This window comes from Sinocyclocheilus anshuiensis, unplaced genomic scaffold, assembly GCF_001515605.1.
Source record: "Sinocyclocheilus anshuiensis isolate Anshui unplaced genomic scaffold, SAMN03320099.WGS_v1.1 scaffold436, whole genome shotgun sequence".
NCBI classification, from domain to species: Eukaryota; Metazoa; Chordata; class Actinopteri; order Cypriniformes; family Cyprinidae; genus Sinocyclocheilus; species Sinocyclocheilus anshuiensis.
Window position 1 is genome coordinate 791975 of NW_015560618.1, and position 10319 is coordinate 802293.

Below are 10319 nucleotides of genomic sequence, written 5' to 3' on the forward strand. Positions count from 1 at the left end.
GAGGACACGGGCTCCACCCGAAGATTATAGAACCTTGCAAAGGTGTTAAGTGTCACCCAGCCCGCAGCTCTACAGATGTCTGCAAGAGAGGCGCCGTGTGCCCCCGCCCAAGACGAGGCAACACTCCAAGTGGAATGACCCCTCACTCCCAGGGGGCACGGCTCACCTTAGAACTGGTACGCCAAGGTGATGGCATCCACCAACCAATGAGCCAACCTCTGTTTGGAGGCCGCCATCCCCTTTTGCTGGCCTCCAAAGCAGACAAAGAGTTGCTTGGAGCATCTGAAGCTCCGGGTGTGTTCCACGTAAATGCGCAAGGTGCGGACGGGACACAGCAACGCAAGGGCCGGGTCTGCCTCCTCCGAGGGCAGCGCTTGCAGGCTCACCACCTGGTCTCGAAAGGGAGTGGTGGGAACCTTGGGCACATAACCAGGCCGGGGCCTCAAGGTAACATGAGAATCAGCCGGACCAAACTCAAGGCACAATTCGTTGACAGAAAATGCCTGCAGGTCCCTCACCCTCTTGATGGAAGTGAGCACGATCAGGAGTGAAATCTTGAGAGACAGATGTTTTAGCTCAACTGAATTAAGCGGCTCAAAGGGGTCCCTCCATAATCCCAAGAGAACCACGGACAGATCCCAAGAGGGGATAAGGTGTGACCTAGGAGGATTTAGTCTCCTCCTACCTCTCAGGAACCGTCCACTGCATCGTGTTGAGCCGCAATGGCAGCGACATACACCTTCAAAGTGGAGGGGGACAGTCTCCGCTCCAGCTTTTCCTGCAGGAAGGAAAGCACCACACCAACCGAGCATCTCTGAGGGTCCTCTCGGCGGGAGGAACACCACTCAACGAATAGACCCCACTTCAAAGCATAGGCCTGCCTCGTAGAGGGGGCTCTAGCTTGAGTAATAGTATCTATCACGGCCTGAGAAAGGCCAGAGAGGTCTACCGCATCCCGTCCAGAAGCCAGATGTGCAGGTTCCATAGATCAGGTCGCAGGTGCCAGATCGTGCCCATCCCCTGAGAAAGAAGATCCTTCCTCAGGGGAATCCTCCAGGGAGGGGCTGTTGCGAGAAGCATGAAGTCGTCAAACCAGGTCCGGGTGGAACCAACAGGACCTGCTCCTCGTCCTCCCTGATCTTGCACAGGGTCTGTGCAAGAGGGCTCACTGGGGGGAAGGCGTACTTGCGTAAACCCCGGGCCAGCTGTGTGCCAGCGCATCCGTGCCGAGGGGGGCCTCAGTCAGGGAATAAAACAGCCGGCAGTGGGAGCACTCTCGGCAAGCGAACAGGTCCACCTGGGTTTCCCCGAATCGACTCCAAATGAGCTGAACCACCAGAGGATGGAGTCTCCATTCCCCGGGGAGGGTAAGCTGCCGTGAGAGCGTGTCTCGCACGGCTGCACGATTGAGCTCTCCTGGAGCATGAATGGCACGCAGCGATTTGAGCTGCGTCTGACTCCAGGGGAGGAGATGGCGGGCGAGTTGCGACATGCGACGGGAGCGCACACCGCCCTGTTGGTTGATATACGCCACTGTCACTGTGTTGTCCGTCCGGACAAGTACATGCTTGCCCTGCAGCAATGGTCGAAATCAGCGAAGAGCAAGCAGCACTGCTAGCAACTCGAGGAAATTGGTGTGCCACTGCAGTCAAGGTCCTGTCCAGGAGCCCGAGGCTGCATGCCCGTTGCATACGGTGCCCCAGCTCGTCTTGGAGGCATGTGTGGTGATGACAACATGCCTCGACACCTGTTATAAGGGCACTCCTGCCCGTAGAAACACAGGGTCTGACCAAAGACTGAAGAGGCGGCGACAACCCGGGGTAACACCAACACGAAGAGTGCCATGGCGCCATGCCCATCTCGGGATCCAGCCATGCAGCCAATGCTGAAGCGGCGGGGCAGCTGTGGGAAAAAAGGTGGCTCAACCCGGGAAGCGTAGCGTCCCGAAGTAGAGATTACCTGATCCTCCCGGTCCTGCTGTGCCCCCTTCCTGCGACTAGCTCAACGCCCCTGTTGAGGGGTTACCTCCTTCAGTGTTTCCTGGGGCGGAGCAGGTGTTGTGGCTGCAGGGGGGCGTCCTCAGCAATGGGCAGATGAAGACCTGGCTCCCGGCAGCTTGGTGTTCGAAGAATCACGCCTGGGCAAGATGTGCTTGATGGCTTCCGTCTGTTTCTGGACTGCGAGAACTGCTGGGCAAAGTCCTCGACAGTGTCGTCAATGAGGCCGGCCTGGGAGACGGGGGCGTCGAGAAAGCGAACTTTGTCGGCGTCACGCATCTGCGCAAGGTTCAGCCAGAGATGGCGCTCCTGGACCACCATAGTAGACGTCACCTAACCAAGGGACCGCGCCGTGACCTTCGTCGCTTGAAGAGCAAAGTCGGTTGCCGTACGCAGTTCCTGCATCAACCCAGATTCAGGACTACTCTTGTGCAGCTTTTTCAGTGCCTTGGCCTGGTGAACCTGCAGGATGGCCATGGTGTACAGAGCGGAGATGGCCTGGCCCGCAGCGCTGTAAGCCTTGGCAGCCACACTGAAAAAAGTGAAACTACTGTGTTGTTCATTTAAAGTGCATTTTTACATTGGACTAAGTGAAAATCATGGTTTCTGGTTTAAACCTGTTTTGTTCAGTTTGCCTTAAAGCAAATCACGAACCCCCTAGAACAAATTAAAAGCAACAATTTGACTTGAGTAGTATTTTTACTTTAAACCAGAAGTTTTCATGTCATGTGACCACATGACGTCACATCAACTAACTCCTTGTTCGCGCCAGCCGGCGTTTTGCCATCCGCCATTATCGCTTCGAGTGTGAAGACGGTCCGTGGCCCAAGGAAATCGCTTTTAGACAAGGTAAGCATTCGAAAATGTGTTATTTTAACGAAAATAAGTGTTTTTCATTCAATTAATGGTTAGTGGCAGGATGGACAATTAGGCTATTACTTTACAGACAACTGTGTTTGTTCAAGTGTTAGCTAAAGCTAGCCAAACCATGCAATCAATATGTACCCGAGTGAGACCCCTAACGTCAGTAGATGTAACGTCGAACATGACTGACTAGTTGCATGTTCTCTAATGTCAGATAACTGACCTGGACTAAAAAGGCTCAAAACTTTTTGATTTTGATTTCATGTTTTTTTTTAAAGTAAATTGTTTTACTGTTTATTTTATAAGCTGTTTAGACTGTGTTATTTCAAAAGAGAAATGGCTCAGATCTTTTTTATATTACATAATATTTCATGTCTCATATAGAATGTCCATAATATTCTAAGTACTTGTCCATAAGCTGTATGCATTGTTACATTGCATGTTTCAAGTAATTTTTCTCAGAGTTTTGAACATTTCAAACAACCGTATGCATCATGGGCACATCATTATGCAGAGATAGCTTTGACAGTTCTCCGTATTTAATTGTGAAAAGAGAACGGAGAATGTTAGAAGTCAAATTTTAAGAGCTTTCTGACTTTTTTCGAATACTCAGTGGAAAATGTGTCACATCAGATAACTGCGAAGAAGGAGAAGATTCAGTTTTAATGGAAAAAAAATGAACAATTTATCAGCTTGAATTGTCCTCTGCGATCAGTCAAGTACAAAACAGAGAAACGAGCTTCAGTTTCTGTCAAGTTCAATCCTCTTTAAGGAATACAGAATGACTTCTGCTATACTTCTGACTTCTGTTTCCAAGGGTTGGGTTTTTGGACTGCTTAGACCATTAGGACATGTGCTGAGTAGGCTTGCCGCGATAGACGGTGCTGACGGTGATACCGGTGTTAAGCCGCAACACCGGTTATGTCACTTGCCCACCGCGGCACCGACCACTAATTCAAAAGTGAAAGTAAAATGCGAACGGTGCTTTTAAGATATTTAAAAGCGACGGAAAGCGAGGAAAAGAGGGAAAATTCAAACGAACTAAAAACGGAGGAAAAGAGGGAACGCCCCTGCCCCCACGGTGATACCGGTATTACTGGTGTTGTCACACGTCGATTAACCGGTGGGAAAATTTCCTCACCGTCACAACCCTAGTGCTGAGAAATAAGAGCTTTGTTCTATTAAGATATTATTGATTTTGCAAAATCATACCCTTATTATTTCAGTATGTTTTTGTTATATGGTTGTTTAAAGTATTATCTAACATAAAAATAACTGAGCATGAAAAGTAGGTTGCTTTAAATACATTCTTTTCTTATCATAATCTCAAAGTTGGCAGGATATATTGTACATATTGACTCATTTGAGCCAATGGAAGCATATATAATGGAAATAAAATTGGGCCCAATATATAGCCTTGTTGTGGAAGCCCCCAAGTAATACAGGAAATATTTCCTAATTCTACAGAGAGTGTATTTCATTCAAGGAAAGTCCTTTGAATCTCTGCCCACCGTCTTAAATGCTCCAGCAAAATTTCACAAACTAGGTTGTTGAATGCAGCACTAAGATCAAGATGGAGTAGCAACAGGTTGTTAGACACTTTAAGGAGGGCTGACTCTGTGCTGAGATGTGCTCAAAACCCAGATTGCAATTTATCAAAAATGCCATTTCTATTTAAAAAGGGGGAGAGCTGATGATAAACAACCTTCTCTAGGATTTTTTGATTAAAAGGACAGTTTTGAGGTTTGTTTATTATTGAGTGTAGAAAATGTTGCACCACAGCAGGTTGGCACGGTACCACTTAATAATTTTCATGTTTGTCGTGTTTTTGCAAAAATGGCAAACCTTCTATAAAATAGGTAGAAATAAAAACAGCTAATATAATATTTCTTTTGAACTCCTGAGGGTTTTTGAAGGTTACAGTACCTCCTTTCACTAACCATTTGTCCAAAAAAAAAACAAGCACTTTTTGACTGTGAAAGTGACTATTTTTCCTGTATGTTTCATTGCCACATTTTAACCATGAGTCAGAAAAGCTAAACGATGCCATGTTTTCTGTTCTTCTTTCTCTCCTCACAGAAGAAGTCAGTCATAGTGACCAGTCTGATTGTGGCGGTGTCTCTGTTTTTGTTGGTGATTAATTACTCAGAGAAACCCTACTTCCTGCTGCAGCCTGTATTCGGCCAGAGCTTCAGTAGAAACTGGATGTTCTCTCGCCCGCCACACAAAGCCTTCAAACCCCACCGCGGCTACCTCAGTGTCCCCAACCAGGAGGTGAGACTAGAATGCATTTAAAACATTCAGTGGCTTGACTTAGTTTTACACTTTTGAGCTGCATTATATTTAAAAAGTTACAAACAGGATGACAAAGATGTAGATTTCACTGACCAATTGAACTGTTGTCTTGGACCGCAGATGCAGAATCATTTAAAAGAAAGTTTTCAGTAAGAAATATTTCAGTATTTCATTTGTCACATTATCAATATCAGTATTTTGCAACCAAAAGTGTCTAATAATATTTTACACTGCTGTGTTTTACAATGTGAAAAGTGAATTTCATTTTGTTTTTGCTGCACTGGCCATCACATCGTTTCAAAAAGTTGGAAGGAGGACTTGCTATCACATTTTCAATTAATAATATTGTAGTACACCACATAATTTATTTGTAACTTACCTTTTTGAGATCAAAATTGGTCACCTAGAGATTTTCTTAGATCCAATGAGAAAGTGTTTTTATGGGGGGGCGGCGGGGCGGCGGTCTTACAAGGGTACTTGTGATCTTACAAGAGTAAATAAATAACTGGTTGTTTCAATAAGTTTTGTATAGTATTTTCTTTATTTTTCACTTTAAAAAACCATGTCTAAAAAGGGTGATATTTTATATAGGCCTGAGATGTGGGAACGGTGAAGAGAAGAGAGGGCAAATATTTAGAATTTTTTTGTCAGCATTGTCATCTAATCAGCCAATATTGGCTTAAATAGCCTGCATAGCACTACATCTTTTATAACATGGGATTTTGACCAAATATATTTAGTCTTGTTTTTTGTAAAATGTTGCAACAAGATGTTTAATGTTGTTGTTGTTTTTTTTTTGTGAAAAATTAGTTTTGGACATGTAAGGTAATAAAAAAATATATATATTTTTTAAATACCTTAAAGTAACTACAAATGAGCATGTGAACCAAATATCTTTAATAGAAATTCCGTGTGGAGCATGCCCCCGATCTGCGCAATGTTCTCACCTTTTTCCCCCCTTACCTGTTTGCATCTCTGAACCTGTGTTTAGTATTCCAGTAGTTTCTTTTTATACTGTATGTCTCTTTTTAATTCTTTGCTGCATTAAACTTATATTATGACTCTGTTTGCCATTTCAGTTGGCTTATGGAACATTTTTGGCTGAAATTAAATTATACCTACCTTCGTACACAGAAACTGCTGCGTCGAAACGCTATGGGAACGCCTTCAGCGTGACCACGCTCTGAATCACGTGTGTAATCAGTCAAATAGATGGGCGAGACGTCACGGGCAGGGTGACGTAACCAGGAAGCTTAAAAGCACGTGCGGTGGAAACGGCGTCAGCTTTCTGTCCAACAGCAAGCACTCTGTGTGTGTGTCAGTCAACTCTGTGAGTGTCTGTGAGTCTTATTTAGTGTTGTTTGTCCAAACTAAATAGCTCCACTATGTCTTAAGCTGAGGCTAAGACTAAGCATTTGAAGGGCGAGAGCAAACTATAGGCTGTGTGTTCCTCCCTGCCCGCGTTATATTATGGGTGGGGAGGCACACAGTCTGTGCGTGGTCTGTTTGGGAGCGAGCACACAGAGTCTGTTCTCTAGGGAGCCGGCTGCCCGCATTGCGAGCGTCTGCCGCTGCGTACGCTTCGCTCCCAGAAGGCTCTCGTCGAGGAGGGAGCCTTCGTCAGCATTCCTAGTGGTGCTGGACCCGCTTCTGCAGAGGCGGAGCGGCGGTTGCACTCGTGGGGTTTGCAGATGGATCTGGTGGAGGGAATGGAGACGGGCGAGTCCCTATCTTCACCCGCCAGATCCAGTGCCCTCTTTCTGGGATCAGAAGCCCGCTCTGCGGTTACTTCTCCCCAGGGAGAGGGCTCGACGCTCAGCCTGTCTTCCTCCGAGGAGGTTGACGTGGAGGGCGTCGATGAGGATTCGCCCCCTCAATCGCCCCAGTATGATGAGCTACTGGAGGTGGTTACTCGTGCCGTGGCCAAGTTAAACATTGATTGGGCTGCCGAGAAACAGGCTGAGCCACAGAGAAGCAAGTTGGACGAACGCTTTCTGCGGTCGAGGCTGCCACCTCCATGACGGAGCCTGCCTTTTTTCCCCGACCTCCACACCGAGGTATTGAAGTCGTGGGCCAGGCCATTCTCAGCCTGCCTCTTCATCCCCGCTTCAGACTATTATGGCAATGTGGCGAGGTTGAGTGAGTGCGGTTATAGGGAGATGCCCCGGGTTGAACAGACGCTAGCGAGCTATCTGTCCCCTGGCGCGGCATCGTCCTTAAAGGCTCCAGCGTTGCCCTCCAAGCCGCTGCATACAACGTCAGCACTGGTGGGCAAAGGGTGCGCGGCAGCGGGTTAGGCTGTTGTGTGTCTGCACACAATGGCTATGTTACTGGCGTACCAGGCAGACCTGCTTAAAGAGCTGGATGAGGGCAAGGAGATTAATTCTGAGAAAATAACAGAGCTCAGAAGAACCGCTGATCTCTCTCTCTGCGCCACCAAGGAGACCACCCGTTCTATTGGTCAGGCTATGGCAGCTATGGTGGCAGCAGAGAGGCATCTGTGGTTGACCCTGTCCAACATGAAAGAAAAGGACAGGGTCTTCCTCCTTCGACGCCCTGCTTGCGCCTTCTGGCCTGTTCGGCGACGCCGTCAACTCCGTTGTTGACAGGTACCAGGAGACTTGTAAACAAGCGGCAGCGTTTCAGCGGTTCCTCCCTCGCCGCTCTCTGGCTCTGGGGGCTGTCGGCGGGAGCAACCCCCTCCACGTACCAGCTCCTCGTACAGAGAGGCTCAAAAACAGAGGGTCGCCTCCCGTGCTCCCCCGTGTCGGGACCGGGAGTCTAAGCAACGCTCTGGGTCGGGGGCTTCTAAGCCTAAGCCGGATCTGTGGACCATCCTTCAGGCTAAGAAGTCCTCGGCTAAGAAGTCCTGACGTTTGTGGCTCAGGACTTCTGAGGGCAGGCCCTTCTGGGGAAGAGAGGTGTACACCGAATTACACGGTGCCTATCTTTCCTCAGGAGATCATTCTGCCAACCCTGCTACTTCAGGGCGCAGCAATCTCCCGCGAGCACTTCTCTCAGTCACCGCCTGGAAACGTAGCGGTACTAAGAGACTCGCTACCTCTACAGAGGTTTCTGGAACAGCTAGTTCGGCTGTCCCCTGCCGGGCTGCCGCTTCGATTACACCAGAGGTCAGTCTCGAGAAACTGATTCCCTTAGACTATTTGGCAGCGTAGAAACTACTGCCAAATGTGTCTCGGTGGGTCCTGCACACTGTAGAGAGAGGCTACAGAATCCAGTTTGGTTCTCCTCACTCTGGTGGGTCCCGAGCAGGCTCTGGTAATGGAGCAAGAAGTAGACACTCTCTTGAGGAAAGAGGCCATCAAGGTGGTCCCTCCTCACGAAAGAGAGTCCAGGTTCTACAGCCGGTACTTCATAGTTCAGTTCAAGGACTGGTTTGTCATGATGGATCTAAAAGATGCATACTTCCATATCTCCATCCTTCCTCATCACAGGAAGTTCCTGACATTTGCTTTTGGGAGCAAAGCTTACCAATACCGGGTTCTTCCTTTCGGCCTTGCACTCTCACCCCGCACTTTCACGAAGTGTGTGGATGCTGCTCTGGCTATGCTGCGACTCAAGGGCATCCACATACTGAATTATATCGACGATTGGTTGATACTAGCTCAATCGGAGCAGGTGACGGTTCGGCATCGAGATGTCGTTCTCGCCCACATGAAAGAGCTGGGGTTAAGACTAAACGCCAAGAAAAGTGTGCTTTCTCCATTACAGAGGACCACTTATCTGGGTGTGGTGTGGGATTCGACCACGATGCAGGCACGTCTGTCCCCTGCTCGGATCGAATCAATCCTCACTGCAGTCGCGAGAGTGAGAGAAGGCCGGTCACTCACTGTCAAGCAGTTTCAGAGACTGCTGGGTCTGATGGCAGCTGCGTCCAACGTGATACCTTTTGGCCTGCTGTACATGAGACCCCTACAGTGGTGGCTCAAGACCAAGGGGTTCTCCCAGAGGGGAAACCCGCTTAGCATGCTCAAGGTCACGCGGCGTTGCCTACATGCCTTAGACCAGTGTTTCCCAACCGGGGTGCCGTCTGTCGAGAGCAGGGGTGCTGTGTAAAAAATCCTTTTTTAATATTTTTAAATTGCTAAAATGTTCAAAAAAGCATCTATTATATAATATCCATTTCTGATGTCACCAATAATTAGAGATGCACCGAAATTTCGGCTGCCGAAAATTAGTTCACCGCTCAGGTTTCACTTTCACGTGGTGTGACGCTCTGCGTATTATCCCGCTCTATGCGTGTGTGTGCTCAGGAAACCTTGGTTTTTGTCTCAGGGCCCGGTGCTGGGAGCTCCTGGTCGACGCATAACGCTAGCGACCGACGTGTCCCTCACTGGTTGGGCAGCGGTCATGAGTGGCCGCTCGGCCCGTGGTCTGTGGAGTGGTCGCGATCTCACATGGCACATCAACTGCCTGGAGATGCTGGCCATGTTTCTAGCATTGAGACACTTCCTCCCGGATCTAAGAGATCGCCATGTGTTGGTGCGTACCGACAACACAGTGGTGGTCTCTTACATCAACCACCAAGGAGGTCTGCGTTCGCGCCCTCTGTACAGGCTGGCGCACCAGATCCTTGTGTGGTCCCAGGGCAAACTCCTCTCGCTGAGAGAAGTTCGTATTCCTGGGCATCTCAATATGGGAGCAGACATCCTGTTCAGGCAGGGGCCGAGGCCGGGGGAATGGAGGCTTCACACCGAGGTGGTCAAGCATATATGGAGTATATTTGGCCAGGCTCAGGTGGACCTGTTTGTGACTCGAGAGACATCTCACTGTCCCCTCTGGTTCTCTCTGAATCATCCAGCTCTACTGGGGCTGGATGCCATGGTACAGACGTGGCTGAGGCTTCGTCTGTACGCCTTTCCCCCGATCGCTCTGCTCCCGGGAGTTATGGAGAGAGTGCTCCGGGACGGGGTCTGGTTGCTGCTAGTAGCCCCATTCTGGCCTGGCCGAGTATGGTTCTCGGACCTGATTTCCTTTCTCGACAGCTCTCCATGGGAGATTCCCGTCAGGAGGGACCTCCTCTCACAGGCGGAGGGTATGATCTTTCACCCCCGGCCGGAGCTGTGGAAGGGGCCACAAATCGTAGCTTCAAGTCTCTCAATCGAGGTTGTTGAGACCATCCTCCAATCCAGAGCTCCCTCA

General features: G+C 49.0%; 1 protein-coding gene across 2 annotated transcripts in view; it reads left to right on the forward strand.

Annotated features, from left to right (window-relative positions):
* The window catches only part of st6galnac3 (ST6 (alpha-N-acetyl-neuraminyl-2,3-beta-galactosyl-1,3)-N-acetylgalactosaminide alpha-2,6-sialyltransferase 3), a 120396-nt gene that overhangs the window by 39820 nt on the left and 70257 nt on the right, over nucleotides 1-10319 (forward strand). Inside the window, exon 2 of one of the 2 annotated variants that reach the window (XM_016478122.1) lies at nucleotides 4941-5135. In XM_016478122.1, coding sequence (XP_016333608.1) covers nucleotides 4941-5135 — 195 coding nt within the window. The remainder of the gene's footprint in view (nucleotides 1-4940; nucleotides 5136-10319) is intronic. The other variant, XM_016478123.1, reaches the window with a different exon arrangement.